The sequence below is a fragment of the Orycteropus afer genome, unplaced genomic scaffold, assembly GCF_000298275.1.
Source record: "Orycteropus afer afer isolate SDZICR_OR568_19922 unplaced genomic scaffold, OryAfe1.0 scaffold00010, whole genome shotgun sequence".
NCBI lineage: Eukaryota > Metazoa > Chordata > Mammalia > Tubulidentata > Orycteropodidae > Orycteropus > Orycteropus afer.
In genome coordinates, this window is record NW_006921597.1 from 20003169 (window position 1) to 20020445 (window position 17277).

Sequence of the window (17277 nt, forward strand, 5' to 3'; positions counted from 1 at the left end):
CCCCATCTTCCTTCTGAGGAGTGGCTGGTGGGTTTGAACCGCCAGCCTTCTGGTTAGCAGTCAAGTGCCTTAGCCACTATGCTACCAGAGCTCCAGGTTTATACCTTAGATTAAACCAAAACCAAACCAAACCAAACTCATTGCCGTCAAGTTGGATCCAACTCATAGTGACCCCTCCTTGGGTTTCTGAGGCAGTATCACTATAGAGTAGATTGCCCAATCTTTTCTCCAAGGAGTGGCTGGTGGATTTGAACCACAGCCTTCTGGTTATCAGTCAAATATGCCTTAGGCACTATGCCACCAGAGCTCCTTCCTATACCTTAGATTACAACTCGTAAGATAGTAAGTTTCATAACCTCTGTAATTATAACGTGTATCCTTCAAGAGGTAGAACTTTGATTTTCTGGAGAATATTGACTTTCTATAAAATTTCTTATGCCCACTAAAGTAGAATTAGTAAGAAATTATCTGACTACAAAAAGCAATAGTTTCATGATGTGTAATTGCTTTCTATTCATCTTTCTCTGACAGTTTATCTTGGAGAAAATTAGGTTTTTTTAATAATTATTAAGACAAATTTCTAGACCTTGGTCCTCCACGTAAGGTAAGATCTTATGTGCAGTATCTCTTAAATGAAAGTGAGCAGTGCAACTTTTGTATTTAGTACCTGTGTCATTAAATAGAAATGAAATACTAAAATAATTTACTGATTTTCTCTGGGCCATATACAAGTAACACGTCCTTAAACTGATACAGTTTGAGGAAGAGAATATATAATGTAACCATATAATGGCTAAAAGCAACATATTAAAAAGGGAAGGCACAGAAAATTGACACAATTTAATATTTAGAATTATATTTGCACAGAATAAATTCCTTTTATGTTATTTAACAAATTTTCCAGAAGATGGCACTATTGAGTTAGTTTTTTTTTTTCTTTTCAGTTGGTAAACAATGGACCATTCATCTTTGTATCACCCAAACAAAGAAATATTCCTTTATAACCCCACTTCTCCTCCCCACTAATCACATGCTACAGGAACTGACTGCCTTGTGATCTACTCCATAGTTGGCATAGAATTAAAAATATTATGTATTGTAAAATTAATCTGACACAATGTAAGCATGGAAAGGAACAAATTGTTATACCAGTTTTCATCAAGCTTTCTCTCTTCAGTTCAGTAGCTAAGAAGTTGGAGGGCTATTCTAGCAGTTTCACCATTCTGCTCAGATGCCATTCAAAAATATTTTGCATTCTGATGTCTTAAGATCTTCTGGGAAATGTAAATTTGTAAATCTTTTTGTTTGCAAATTAAGTGGATAGGATTTTGATGTAAACATTGAATTAGGTGCATTGCACCATTTTGCTATACAATGAATATATTCTCTTACATGGTTTACTGTCAGTTTATAGTCAAAAGTAATTTTCAGTTGCTTTAAGTGTAACGTTATGCATATTTTGTATTTTAGTTTGAATAGTTTCTAGCACTCTGAAGGGATGGAGTCAGTAAGGTTAAGGATGCAGAACTGGTTTTACCTGCAGTGCGTGTTCAAGAAGTTGTGTGCAGGGAACAGTGTAGGTTTTTGTTTTATTTATTGGGGGCGGGGTGCTAATTTAGGGGACTTCAACATACTGAAAACCAAACTTGTGCAATGCACTCACTGCAGAATTAAGACACTTGTCTTGTGCAATGACTATGTATAATTTAAGCAATGGGCAATTCCCTTGCCCCTTTTACATGCCCCTACTGTCTAAGCAAGGAGCCCTTGTGGCGCAGTGGTTAAGCGCTCAGCTGCTAACCAAAAGATGATTGGTTCAAATGCGGCAGTCTGCTCCCCTAATGGTTTACGGCCTTAGAAACCCTATGGAGCAGTTCTACTCTGTCCTATGGAGTTGTTATGAATCGGAGTCGACTCCACAGCAGTGGGTTTGGTTTAGGTGGGAATTTCTAAGCTATTTTCTAAGTCCAGAAGAACCAAAAAGTAATTCCGCCTTTGGCCTACCTCTCTGCAGGAAAGGCAGTGAGGCTATAGGCGGTCGAACAACTTAACGCTTGCACGAGTCTGGGATCCACTGATGTTAGTCTGCCTCTGTAGGATTAGACCCACACAGTTCAAATTCACCTTGGCAGCAAGTGGGCGCTCCAGTGCGCGGGGGTTAAAAACCTGAAGCATGGGCTCATGACGAAGCTGCCTTTTCCAACTGAGAGAGCTCAGGGTTCCTTAAGGAGCTTTCCTTGGCGCTGCCTCAACCAAAGGATTTTTAGGGGTATTCCTGGGGGAGGGAGGGATACTAACCCTGCCCCAACTTGAAAGTGACAGAAGAGCGGCGAGGGGTCTGGGCATCTAGGCGCGGCCTCTCGCACCGAGCAGGACTTCGTGGGAAGGTGGGGAAAGCTCCTACGATAACTCTGGAAGCCCGGCCCCTGAGACGCCAGGAGAAGGGGAATGACCTCAGCCGTCTCTGCCACGTTCCAGCCAATCAGTCCCGCATCTTGGCATCCGAATCTAGGACCCCCGAAGCCGGAGGCGACGCGAGCCAATAAGAAGTGGGCCGAGGAAGAAGGACAGGCGGTCAGCCTATGGGGGCGGAGAGGCCTGGCTGCGCGTATCCAAGGAGCGCCGGGCTCGGGCTCGGGGGTGTGGCGCGGCGCCGGCGGGGGTGGGCGGGCGCTCGGGGCGGCAGGTGTCGGCGGCGTTGGCATTCGGCGGCGATGGAGCGGCCCCGGGGAGCTGCGGACGGTCGCTCGCGCTGGCCCCACGGCCTCGGCCTCCTTCTCCTCCTTCTTCTGCAGCTGCTGCCGCCGGCGACCCTGGGACAGGACCGGCTGGACGCGCCCCCGCCTCCCGCTGCGCCGCTGCCTCGCTGGTCTGGCCCCGTCGGGGTGAGCTGGGGGCTGCGAGCGGCCGCAGCTGGGGGCTCTTTACCCCGTGGCGGCCGTTGGCGCCGCAGCGCGCTGGAGGAGGACGAGGACTGCGCCCGAGTCCCGGACTTCGTCGCTAGACTGACCAACAACACACACCAGGTGAGCGGGTTCCGGGCCCGGGCGCCGCCTGAACTGCGAGGTGCCGCCCCCGGGCCCCTCGCGGCTGCCTCTCCCTCCCTTTCAGCCAACCTCTCTGCTCCCCGCGCGTCTCGCTCCTACCGCAAAGGAGGAGACCCCGGGCGCTCCCCGCCCGGCCCGCGCCTCCGCGGCCCCGAAACTGCGGCCGGCGGAGCCAGGCTCGGCGGCTCCCGGGACGCCGCGGCCCGCACGGCTGTATTTCGTCACAGAGGAGGCAGTCTTAGACTTTCACGGCATTATCTTTTTTTAAGTTGTCAAAACCTATTGAGCATTATTGTTTTCCTTCTGTATAAATAATCAGGATCCAGGAAGCTAGAGAGATAATTACATCTAAGTGCTTGGAGAAGAGTTGGGCTGCGCAGGAGCAAAGGTGTGTCCTCTCTCGGTCTGTACTTTCAGGGTGGTTAGACGGGTGTTCTGGAGTCCCAGGAGCCTATATTAGAGGCCACTTACAGGTGTGTGTATTTTAATAAAGCAACAGTTTGAAAATAAATTATAATATTTGTGTGTTCTCTGTTACTCCTTCTATGGTGTTACGGAACTCCAACTAGGATGTCTATATCCTGTTGTAAACTAATTTCCATCAGTAAAGAAACTGATTACAGGTATGCTGCTGTGAGGCAGTTACTAGTCAAATGACTTTCAAAATTTTGGCAGTTCATTTACCCGTGGGGGACAAGAAACTCAAACTTTGCACACTACTGTGTTGATAAAGCCAATTGTTAGGAATGCTCCTTGAGTCAGTACAACTTGGGCATCTTTCTCAGGTTTTAATAAAATTGATGACTTAATTGTGTAATTAATATTTTCATAATATCAGTTTATTTCTTGTCTTACATGGTTTCCTGTTTTCCCTATTGTATTTTTTATGATTGTGCTCTTTTCTCTTTCAAAGTTGTACATCGGGGCAGAGATGGGTCACTAATGCTCTGTGCTTTCACTTGTCCTTGTATAATCACATTACTCATCAGCTGTGCCTTCGTTTCCTCTTGGACACTCTGTCTTCCTTTGCCTAGGCCATACTTATTATCTGTGACATAATTCTCAGATCTGGGGACCCAGGGCACTCACATTCGAGGCACAAGTATTTAGGGAAAACTCTGCTTAATACAGTCTAAAACCAAACCCACTGCCATTGAGTCAATTCCAACTCATAGGAACCCTATAGGACACAGTAGAACTGGTCTGTAGGGTTTACAAGGTTGTAAATCTTTAGGGAAGTATACCGTCTTACCTTTCTCCTCTGGAGCAGCTTGTGGGTTTGAACTGCCAACCTTTTAATTAGCAGCCGAATGCCTTGATCACCGTACCACCAGCGCTCTTTTAATACAGTCTGCTCAAAAACCTCACTGATGTTAAGTCGGATCCAACTCATAGCGACCCCTCCATGGGTTTCCAAGGCAGTATCACTGCAGAAGTAGATTACCCAATCTTCCTTCCAAGGAGTGGCTAGTGGGTTTGAAACACCAACCTTCTAGTTAGCAGTCAAGTGTCTTAGGCACTGTGCCACCAGAGCTCCTAATACAATCCAAGCAGCTGCATAAAGAGAACCAAGCTAGTCCTAAAGGGTAGGACAGTTTTTTCCAGGTTGGATGCAGATAGGATGGAATGATTCATGCAAATTTTCCTATTTGATGAGGGAAAAAATAATGGCATAGATTTCCTTCTCACTGTAGAAGCTTGAGAAAGACTTTATGACAAAACCAGAAAAACAACCCACTGACAGAGTTGATTCTGACTCATAGTGACCCTACAGGACAGAGTAGAACTGCCCCATAGGGTTTCAAGGGCTATAAATCTTTAGAACTGCCTCATCTTTCTCCCATTGAGCAGCTGGTAGGTTTGAACCACTGACCTTTTGGTTAGCAGCCAAATGCTTTAACCACTGTACCACCAGAACTCCTTGACTTTACAACACTGATACTTAAAGTATCTCTTGAGACTACTCTCTTCCTTGAGCCTGTTGGACTCATTTAACTTTTCACATTCTCCCCTTGCTGGCTGACCTACCTTTATATATGCTGCTTCTCCTGTATTGTTACTTTTATTCAGAGTTTTCCCTGGTAGTTTGAATTGATAGGTCATTTATTGATTTCTAAAGCAAAAAGTTGAGAAAACAGACTCAGGTGTTCTTAGGCCAAATCTTCCTGAGAGCAGAGCTGAAAGCATTTGTTCCTTGAAGTCCATATGCAAAGAGACATCCCTCTTTCATCTTTAGCTACTGTTTCCAATGAGTTTTTAGCTTTTATATGTTTTTTTCCAGTCTTTTTCCAGTGACCTAATTTAAAATAGCTCCTTTTGGATTTGGTAAGCATCCATGGCCTCTTCAGAGATCACATCTTTTTTTGTAACTTGTCTATCTAGTGAAAACTAGAACCATTGTTGACAGCCTTCACCTTTGAAGTGGTTGAGTAAAGTAGCTAGAAAGAGGTTCTGCTTCCTTAACCAATGATTGTTACCTCTTGGTCTATTCTGATTTTCAGTTCTGTATTTTTAGGAGTCATAATTAATCATACTGAATTCTGTTGAGGGAGCTCTGGTGGTGTAGTACTTAAGACATTTGACTGCTAACCAGAAGGCTGGAGGTTAAAACCACTAGCCACTCCTCGGAAGGAAAATTGGACAATCTACTTCTGTAGAAACCCAAGGAGGGGTCGCTATGAGTCGGAAACGACTCGATGGCAGTGAGTCTGGTTTTTGGTTTGGTGTGAGCTCTGTTGAAGACATCTAGTATCATTGGATCCCTTTACAAGCAGTGTGAAGTGAGTGTATCAGCATGGCAGATCAACTGTTTATCAGAAGTATTGTGTACATTTGTACAGTTGGGGAAGAAAAGTGCCATTTAGAGTGGTTTTTCCTTTATAAGATGCGTGGAGTCACGTCCCAAGAAAAATCAAAGGTTCTTAGTTCTCTTCTTGTTTCTTATAACTTGGTTGATTTTGTGTCACATTAATGCATATAGTCAGTTTTTATGAATGCCAGCCAAACAACCAGATTTATACTAGATGCTGGGGTGCCATGATAGAAAGAAAAAATCATTCAGATTGGAGAATGGAAAGCCACCGAAGAGTTTAGCACATCTCCTAGACATATTTCTATGTCATACTTGGCTTATGAAGATATATTGACATTTAACTAATCTTTTTAAGAAAGTGAAATAAAACCAGAGAATGATAGTATGTTTGCATTCTTCCGGCTTTAGACCTGTGCCCTGATGACCTATGTCTCAGGCTTCTTTGCTCTTGGAATCCAACAGGTTATATTCTCTTTCTCCTAGTCTCCCCACTGCTCTCTGGGAGATTTCCTTTCACATCAGTTCTTTTCGATCTCTTGATTTTAAATCTGGTTCAGATGTACTCAGTTTATTGTGAAGAGTATGTATTTTTCATATAGAAAACAATGATTAAATGCTGTATTTTAGGATTTGAAAGAAGAAAGGGAAATACTTTATTTTTAGTTATAGGATTACAAATAATTTATAGATGGAAGGCAGGAAATAAAATAAGGGAGAGATAAAAATATTGGCTATTAATAAAAACAGAAAACAAAGGTAGAAAGTAACTACTTAGACCTTACCAAATATTATCCTCCCTAATTTTGTTCTGAGGGTTTGACATGCTAGGAAAAGGCAGTGTATAGCACAGTGGGGCAGGCTCTGGTACCAACCTACCTGTGTTCAAATCCTTGCTCTGCCACTTACTAGCTGTATGCTCTTGGGTAAATTACTTAGGTTCTCTGTGTCTCAGTTTCTAGTCTGTAAAATGAAGATCATAAGAACACAATTCATAGGGTGGCTGTGAGAATTAAATGAGTGTTCATGTATTTTTTAATTGTTTTATATGTATATATTTGTATGTATATGGCATGTATTTACATGTATTAACTCATTAGAACAGGGACTGATATGTAAATGCTGTTGTTGTTAGTTGCTGTCCAGTTGATTCCAACTTATGGTGACCCTATGCATGCAGAGTAGACCAGCGCCTGAGGGTTTTCAAGGCTGTGAGCTTTTGAAACCTATCTTCAGGCTTGCCTTCTGAGGTGCCTCTGGGTAGATTCACACTGCCAGCATTTCAGCTAGTAGTTGAGCACTTATCTGTACTATCTAGGGACACCACAGTATATAATCAGCATTAGGTAAATAATTATAATTTTTATTATTAGGGATCATTTATAAATGTTCTTTTCTTACACTTAATAAATAGCTTTAGTTTTACCTTTCACCTCAAACTATTTTCATGACATACTTTTAACTGATTCTTTCTTTCAAATGCTTGAAGTGTTTATGATGTGTATAACCTTTGTACATGAGAGAAATTGAGCAAGCCTATAAGATTTTATTAATGTTTGTTGCTAAGTTGGTTTGCTTCAAAACATTCCTCTTATAAGCACCCTTTAGAGGGTGGACATGAAACTCTGTCTTAAAGAAACAGATGAACTGCCTTGGCCAGAGTTGTGGTGGTTGCTGACATAATTTCCTTACTTCTCATTCCTGTGTTCAGACCATTTGGCTATTTCTTGAAAACTTTTTAAACTTATGATTAATAAAGGCAAGGACTGTTGCTCATTTTCCCTGCTCCCTCTGCTCCTGTCACTAACTACTACTTTACACATAACTTTCCAACCTCTACCTCAACATCAAAGCATCTGGCTTCTTAAGTAAACAGGGCCTGTAGAGAGGCCGAGTTGTACGGGGTGTCAGCTCTGAGAAGAATGTGTGTGTTTGTTTGCTGGCGCTGGCAGGGCTGGGTCCAGACAGATGGGACTGAATGTGCCTGTCAGAGCCTTCAAGGAGCTGCTTTTCTCAGCCTGTTGTTGTGGAGCACAGACCTTTCTAACACCCGGGACTCAGAAGGTGAGTGCCTTTAACTGCCCCAGAACTTCCTGGTGGCCTCATTTATTCCAATACTTAGCCTCTCTTCATACCACCTTCCCCAGCACCCCCATCCTCACCCTCTAGTTTACTTAATCTACTCTTGAGTGCTGTTTCTTCCTTTCCTTTTTGGATCAAGGAATAGGGATTCTGGAGGATCTCCTTTTTGTTCCTGGTTGTGCAGAGTGAGCAAAGTCCTCTTGAAGAGTCCTCGCCCTTGCAGTCAGACCTTTTAACCCCTACAGAGGTGCTAAAGTGACTTCCTGCACTGGGGACTAAGAAGTATCAGCAGATTTGATGAAATGTAATTTATCTGAGGGAAAGTAAGCCTTCACCTGAGGTTTGGTTGGAATTAGGGTGGTGAGCCAGCCAGGTATGACAAATGGCCTAAAGGGAATGCTGGGAAATAATTATGTTAGTTCTCTGCTGACTCAAATATTTGGCTCTGTGCATAGTGATTTTTAATTAGAAATCTATCTGCCTCTCAGGCCTGTTTGTGGAGATAATTGGAAGAAGGTTTATGTTCTGGTTAATTTCCAATGGCTATTTTCTTTTTTGTAATAATAATAATAATAATACATTGCCCATCCGATCTGATCTTTCCTGCCAGGTTCACAGAGGCTGTTAACAGTTTCTTCTGCTCTTTGCCGATATCCAGTTAGCTCTTGCCAGTGTGGATTGGCTTCTCAGTGTATTCAGAGTGCTCCCCAACTTTGTCCTAGTTGGCTTGCTACACTTGTATGATCATCACATCCAGGGCAATGTTCAGCACTAAGTTACTGTGTGGTCCGAGCAGGATAGATAGGTTTCCTCTTCTCACTCTGTACTTCTCTCCCTATCCCTACCCCTGCCCCTCAATTTCTGTCTTTGTAAAAAGTATACTTTGTTTTGAAACTGGAAAAATGTTGCCCAGATGTTTTATATGAGTAGGAACTGTAGTACTAAGGCAGACAAAGACACCAAATTCGGCACCAAATTCGGTATCAGCTCCAAAAATAGGAAATCAATACTGTTTGTAAATTTCTACTCAGTTCCCTTTTTCATTCCTTTTTAACCAGGTTTCTATTGCATATTTTACCCCTCTTCTTGGTGAAACTTGTTCTTCCCATTGCCTGTGATCTACTTGATCTGTATGTAGGTGGGTTTGAAAAGTAATGGGGCTTGAGGAACAGTCTGATCAATTTCAGGCAGTTCTAGGAAACTCTTTTGTTGTTTTAATGGTGCCTACAATCTCTGGTAGCATAGTGCCTAAGGCATTTGACTGCTAACCAGAAGGCTGGCAGTTCAAACCCACCAGCCACTCCTCGGAAGGAAGATGAGGCAATCTACTTCCCTAGTGATACTGCCTCGGAAACCCAAGAAGGGGTCCCTATGAGTCGGGGTCGACGGGGTCGACGGCACATAACAACAACAACAACAACAACAATCAAAGTTGGGTTAGTAATATGTGACTTTGAGTTAGGTAGGTTGCATGAATTTTCAGGATAGGCACTTCATTCCCACAAAGATTAATAGGTGAATGCTGAACACATGTTTGTTTGTTTTTTAAAGATTGAGGGCATTTTTCCCTCTCTCCGTCTAAACCCTTAGGCTCAGGAAACCACAGGAAACACAAAACCCTTACATTCAGAACCAGTGGTGTTCTGTTAAGGAGTTTTCTGTGAATGTAACTTGTTTTCTGTTTTATTATCTGACCCTCAGTTCCTCATCTACAGCGTCAGAAGTATTGAACTAGATTTAAAATATCTGAAAAAGTTCTGTGATTCATATGGAAGAAGAGGAAGCCAGAGGCTGTAATCACAAATGTTAATTCGTTGATTGTGAATTGAGAAGCACATTGTGGCTGTTCTGCTTCCCAGTTGAACTTGACATAGCATGGATTTCACATCCTCCAGAGTTTGCTTCAGATGTTCTTAAAGATAGCAAGAGCATTTATTTCTTTTATGTAATTATGAAAGACATTTGACTTTTTCTTTTGGGGGTATTACTTTATCATGCCTTGTTGGCTGAAAAATCTAATGCTTAAAGAAGCTACTAACTTGGATAATGCAAAAACAAACTCAGTAGATAAGTAGAAGTAAATTTGTTTTCTCTTCCCTGCAGCACTCTGCCAGAACTTGGGCTCTTTTCTTCCTGGCTGTCTGAGTCTGCGTGTTTGAAAATAGATGGCCGGCTTATCATTAGTATACTCAACCCTGTGCTAGTTAGAAAATTACATGAGATTGATTGTCTTGATGTCTTTTTAGCAGAAGAATTAATGATTTGTACCTTTGCTCTTTCTAGGTTTTTGAGTTCTATATATCTTATGTTTGCTTTTGGGAGTTTTGAACTAAGTGCTAATAGTGTATGTGAGCCAGTTTGCAAGTCTGGTTGAACAGTAAGATCACCCTGAAGGACCAAGATAAGTTGAACTAGGAAGGAAAATTTTAATTAACTTTAATATTTCTTAAACAAGGTAGATAAATATTTTTCTGACACTTGCTCCTTGTCATATACAGGATTCAAAACTTAGATCTGTTGTATCTATAATGCAAAAGAGATACTCAGTGCCCAGATTTGAGTCCTGGCTCTGCTGCTTCACAGATAAGTCACTTCACTTTAACCTTTATTTATGGTTCTGCTTTTTAAGCTACAGAAGTAGCTCTTAGGATTGTTTGGAGGATCAAATGAGACATTTTATCAGAATGCTTTGTTAAATGTAAAATACTGTGGAAATATCATTGACTTAACACTTGCTGACCCAGCTACTGTGTTCTGAGTCCTGCACTCTTCCTTGGCCTCTAGAAACTTGAATCTAGTTGGCAGAAGCATGACCACTACAATGCAGTGGTCTAACAAGGCCTTCTGGATGGACAGAGGCAGTTCTTGGGGAGATCCATACAGGCTTGAAGATAGGAAGTCCAGGACATGCTCAGGCTGTGGCACATGTATGGGTGGTAAACCACAAGTGGGTTATGTTGGAGAGAAGCAGTTACTAAGACAAGAATGACTAAGGTTTCCAGGAAAAAGGAAGGTCAAAAAAGATAGCTGTTTGGGGGATGGAAAGAAAGGGGAGGTGTGGGTGAGTGGCTTGGCATTAGGACTTATTAGTGAAAGGGTTTTAGCTTAGTCAGGAGGCTAGGACTGGAGAAACCGGGGTGGAGGGTTGGGGGTGGGGTGGGGGATGGAGAGTTGGGAAGAGTTGTGCTTTTAAAGGTGGCCATTGCTGTGGGCCTGGAAGTAGTGTATGTACAGAAGAGACAGGGAGACACATCTTTATACTTCAAGTGCTGAAGCCTTCCTGGAATACTTCCAGACTCCTGGACCTTGTTGAAGGAGTCCAGGCATGAAAAACCCATAAGCTATAAGCTGTCAGATAGTGATGCCTATAAACAGAATTCTCTTTTCTGAACACTTGTGAACTCCCAAGCATAAGGTTGAACTCTTGCCGCTAATGTGCTTAACAGTTTGAATCAGAGATTGTTAGGCTAATCAGCTGGTCAGATCACTTATACTTGCTTACAGGCCAAGAGCTGAGAGTAGAACACAGTTTTTCCAGCTTAGTGCTGCCTTTGGAAGTGCTTCATAGGGATGTTTTAAATCAATGCCTTTGTCTTTAGGGATAGGGCAAGGTTGTAGACCCGTTACAAGTCGTACAGTTAAGTCTGTTCTTCCCTTCAAAGTCACAGTACCCTAGACAGAGCTCAGTTAGCCATTTTAAGCCTCAGTTCCACATCCTGTAAAATAGAGCATTATCATTACGTTCTTAAGGGGAAATGTATATGAATAAATTTTGAAAACTTTGTAGTATCATAAATTTATGATTTGTATATACTTTTTTAATAAGCCTGTTCATCTGGTAACAGGGCCCAGTTGTCAGCCAAATGACACTGATAAACTGATACTGAAGAATACCAACCAGCTCCAGAGGAACATGCGCATAAAGGGAAGCAGAAGAAGCATGCATGTATTTGGTTTTATCACTTGGCAGGGTTGGGTGACAGGCTGGGGCGGGGGTGGTGAGAATGAGAGTGAGTCAAGAGTGGCAGAAATGTAAGAACATGTGTGTTCTTTTTTTTTAACCCGTCCTGATTACATCAAATCTTTAACTTGTTAGTGTGATTGATAGTTTTTATGGCAGTAGTTTATGTAAGAACATGATCTCAGGTGTCAGAAAGACCTGGATTCAAACTTCTTTGGTGACCATAGGCAAATTAATCTTTCTAAACCTTTGTTTTTTCATCCATGAAATGGGGATAATAATTCCTTCTAGGGTTATCGTGAAGATTAAATGAAACAACATGGAATTAGCACGTATTCCACCTTTGTTGAGGGTTTCATGAATGCTGATTAGTTTCACAATGCTTCAGATGCATTGCCAGTTAGATGCTCAAATATTTGTATATGTGCTTTTAAAAAAATTATTTTCATAGCTGCAATATTCCGAGAATTCTCATTGGTACTCACAGGAACCAAGTGTAATTTAAAAAATAGGCACTGCTTATGTTCTTGGACTCAGGATAAAAAAAACGGTGGGTGAGGGAGACTGCCTATCCAAAGTATCTTTCTTGAAGCTATGGGAGGTAGAGCAGGAAATAATAATCCCACTATCATCAGTAACCTGGCCATCTGGTTATAGTAGTTCAAAGTGTATGTTATTATTTACTTACAGTTTTAGATAACTTAATACTATAAAAATGAGATCACTTATAATTAATAACTATTTTTCTTCACTAGGCTTTAGTTTAGGAGCTCTGGTAGCACAGTGCCTAATGTACTTGACTGCTAACCAGAAGCCTGGCCCTTCAAACCCATCAGCCACTCCTTGGAAGGAAGATGGGGCAATCTACTTCTGTAGTGATACCGCCTCGAAAACCCAGGGAGGGGTCGCTATGAGTCGTGTCTGACTCAATGGCACATAACAACAACAAAAAAAAAAACAGGCTTTAGTTTATTAAAAATAAAAGCTCTGGTTTCTTGCCTGTTACATCCTCATTTATTAATTGAGCAGCCACTGTTAACGTTGCATTCTGCAGCCCTCTGTGCATTTTTAGTAACTATTAATGAGAGATCTGATGGGTACATCTCGAGAACTTTGCTTTGAAGGATTGCAGACCAGAATGCTCATGCAATTATTTCTTAGGTGCATGCTTCTTTAACCTAACATTTCACTACTTCCTGCCTCTGTTAACCCTCTGTTTCCATTAAAGCTACCTCACCAGTCCCTTAAAGTCACCATGTGCTCTGTCATTTCTCCACCTTTGTTGTCATGATGTTCCCTTCCAGATCTGGTTGTTTTTTCTATTCTCTCCTACAACATTAACTGTGCCATGTTAATACAGCACTTAAATATAGTATTCTTTCTTGTATTCAGTTTCATTTATATAAGCTTTATTCCCAATATTATAAATTCCTTAAAGGTAAGGACTGAGCTTGTCCTTCCCCACTTGTGACTCACACAGTGCCAGAAAAAGAGTAGTCATTAAATACTATTTTGTGTAGCCTGGAATCAGACTGACATGGGTTTGAATCCTGGCTCTACCCCTTACCAGTTGTGTAACTTTGAGCATATTACTTCTCTAAGCCTGCTTCTTCATCTATAAAGTGTCAGTAGTGCCTGATATATATACAGTAAGTGTTCAGTAGAAGTTAAATACTATTATTATTATTCATTAATTCAGTGATTGTTAATTGAACATGTATTATATGTTAGCCATCTATTACATGTTACTGGGTCCTGGGGACTGGTGTGGAACAGAATAAATAAGATCCCTGCTTTTATAGAGCTTACGGACTAGTAGAGAAGATGGACATTAAACAAATATGTAATTATAAATATGATAAGTATTATGTAGAAAAAAAGTACCTCCAGGAGAATAATCAAACCAAAAAACCAAATAGGTGTTTTTAGTCCGGGGCATTAGGAAGACCTTGCTGAGAAATTATTTAAACTGATACCTGAAGATGAGTAGAATTTTGCCAGGAGTGTCTCAGAACAGTGTGTTCAAAGGCCCTGGGGCTACGAAGAGCTTGGTGTGCTTAAAGATCTGGAAGGCCAGTGTGGTTGTACCCAATGGGGGAGACAGTGAGCCTTTATGGTTCTCTTGTAACTCAGTCACCTGACAACTGGAACTGAGCTTTTTTCACTTTCTTTTCTTTGAAATGGGGCTTACATGTAAAAACTAAATGCTAAAAGTTTTGAAATTCAGCTTTTTATTGGCATCATTAGGGAATGAACTGTTCCATGTAAGTGAATTTTAAAAAAATTAAATGCTTTTAAATGCCAAAAAAAAAAAAACTTTTTAGAATGGAAATCTTTCTAAAATATCTCCCTGCCTTTTTACTCAACAGTATGACCTGGAATCATTAAGAAGAGATTAGATTGTCCTAAAGCACAGCTCACACACATTATTATAATGTGGTATGGCATTAATGCCTCTAAGAGCTGTTGAGATATGGGGGGTGATTTTCTCTCATTTGGAATGACCCAGACTAACAAGCTTAAGCACCATTGTCTGCTTGTTTAAGTTTACTTTTTCCTCCTGCAGCACCCATTTCCCCCTTGCAACATCTTGTTCCTTTTTGCTCCTATCCCTGTCTGTCTCTAGATTCACCATCCCCTAATATGATTTGCTTCTGTGAACTAAGAAAGCAGATTACTAATTTTAGGCAATTCGAACATAAAGTTTAGTAAATCAGATTAGAGTGACGGTCTGTGAGTTTCTGTCAGAGGTGACATTTTTATTCGTAGATGGTGACATCTGTTTTCTTCCTTTCTTCTTTTCATTTAGTGACCAGGTGGTTGAGGTTTCTCAGAATGAAAGCTGCTGTTGCCCTGTCCTTGTAACACTGGAGTATGGTGGAGTAGAGGGAAGACTCCCCACCCCCCAATAAAATAAGTGCATTGACAGTGGAAAAGCAAACTGAGTGATTAAGTTATTGATGAGTCACAGAATTTTAAAGCTTGGAGGGATTGGAAAGATCATTATTCCAGCCCCTCACCTTAGTGGTGATGCTGGATGGTGTTGACCATGATTACACAGCTTTCAGCAGGGCTGGAAATAAGATTCAGGTCAACGGATTGTTAGCCCAGAGCTTTCCTCTCTATCACTTGCCTCTCAGAAAACTCTGGATAATTGAATAGATTTGAAAACCTATACAATATTTTATGTTTAGCTTTTTCGTTGCTAATAATAGTCTCCATGAGAACTGGAACATTTGTGATGTTATTTTTGGCTCCTGTTTGATGGTTCTGGCAGTGCCTTATTTAACAGTACTGTATTTTGTTAAGATGTTCTTGCCTGCAAGAGCATCACCCAGGTTGTGCTCCAGGCCTCTCTTGTGCATCATTGTCTTCCTGATTTGAGGTTTGGAAACCTAATCATAAATTGCCATTCTTTATGGGCTTACCAAGGTCCCTTGGTGGTGGAAGTGGTTTGTGCTCAACTGCTAACCTGATGATTGGTGGTTCTCAAACCCCACCCAGCAATACTATGGAAGAGAGGCCTGCCAGTCTGCTTCTGTAAAGGTTGCAGCCCAGAAAACTCGATGGAGCAATTCTGTTCTGTACCACATGGGGCCACTGTGATTCGGGATTGACTTAATGGCAACAGGTCTGGATTTTAGTATGGACTCACCAATGCCTTGCCTTTATATGTTATTTCATTTGATTCTTATTATCCCTGTGAGTACCCACTGCTGTCAAGTCGATTCTGACTCACAGCAACCCTATGGGACAGAGTAGAACTGCCACATAGAGTTTCCAAGACTATAAATCTTTACAAAAGCAGAGTGTCCCCATGTTTCTCCTATAGAGTGACTATTCAAACCGTGGACCTTTTGGTTAGCAGTTAAGTGTGTTAGCCACTCACCAACCAGGGCTCTTTATCCTTGTGAGTGAAGGAGTATAATTTAATTTTGCTCCTGAGGAAGTTGATTCTCAGGAAGAAAAATTAGTTGTGCCTGCTTTCCCGTAATATGATAAGTATTATGTAGAAAAAAAATACCTCCAGGAGAATAATCAAAACAAAACCCTAGATGAGGCTAGACTATGTTAGACTGTGTTTATAGATTAAATATCTAGCATGTCCCCCCAACCCCCAGTGGTTTTTACTTTATTTTTTAAATTTTTATTGTGATTTGAGTGAAAGTTTATAGAGCAATTTGTTTTCTGTACAGCAGTTCATACACATTTTGTATCATGACATTGACTGCAATTCCCCACAGTGTAACAGCTCTCTTCCCACTTCCTCCATAGTTACCTCTTCCCTGTGTCCTTCCCTCCTATGCATTCCCACGCCCTGCAAACACTGCCCTTCTGTTCTGCAATGGTTGCACCAGGGAGTGTTACCTACCCGACGTAAATATTCACCCCATATGCTCTGGTGGCACAATGCCTAAGGCATTTGACTGCTAACCAGAAGGCTGGTGGTTCAAAGTCACCAGCCACTCCTCAGAAGGAAGATTGGGCAATCTCCTTACTTAGTGATACCGCCTCGGAAACCCAAGGAGAGGTGGCTGTGAGTCGGATCTAACTCAACAGCAGGGAGTTTGATTTTTTGGTTTTATGCCTATCTGTTGTTTGTTTGGAAGCTGCAGGAGTGAGTTCAGTTCCCCACCTGAAGGGTAACTAGAGGCCATAGTCTCAGGGGTCTTACCAGGCTCTGTCAGACCAGCAAATCTGGTCTTTGTGTGTGTGTGTGTGATTTTGTGTTTTCTTCCGTATTGTTCTCCTACCCTATCCAGGATCTCCTGTACCAGTTCCCCTCTAAGTGGTTGACAGTAGTAGCTGGGCACCATCAAGTTCTTCATGATCATATAGGCTGAGCATTGCATGGTCTGCTAGTACCTTGGACTAATTGTTTCCATGTATCTTTGCTTTTTTTCATTCTTCTTTACTCTGGATGAGGAGAGACCCATTGTTGCATCTAGATGGCCACTTGGAAGCTTTTAAGACCCCAGTTGCTACTCACCAAAGTAGGATGTAGAACAATGTTTTTGTGTTTATTGTGCCAGTTGAGCTTGATGTCCCCTGTGACCAGGTCCAACTACTTGTTCCCTTAGGGTAGGTGGCTGTGGTCAAGAGGCCACCACAACCTTGTCCCTTTTCAGCTCTACTATACACCTGGACATTATTACAGCACATAAAAATATGCTTGTGGAAACATCGTGTGCCAACCTTCTACGTGGTCATGGGCGCGCTCCCCCCTGCCTAGACATACCTGATCATTCAGCCTGTCCACCCATCTATGCACTGTAGATCAATGCTTGCCATCACTGACAACGCAGTACTGTATGTGCAAAAGGCTTCATCTTTGTTGTCTGTACCTCCTGTATACCTTTCTTTTTTTTTTTTTTTTT

General features: G+C 41.8%; 1 protein-coding gene across 1 annotated transcript in view; it reads left to right on the forward strand.

Moving 5' to 3' along the window:
- The first annotated feature begins 2714 nt into the window (after window positions 1–2714).
- SORT1 (sortilin 1) overlaps window positions 2715–17277 on the forward strand; it is a 136354-nt gene continuing 121791 nt past the window's right edge. Inside the window, exon 1 of the mRNA XM_007949758.2 lies at window positions 2715–3026. Within this exon, the coding sequence (XP_007947949.1) occupies window positions 2715–3026 (312 nt within the window). The remainder of the gene's footprint in view (window positions 3027–17277) is intronic.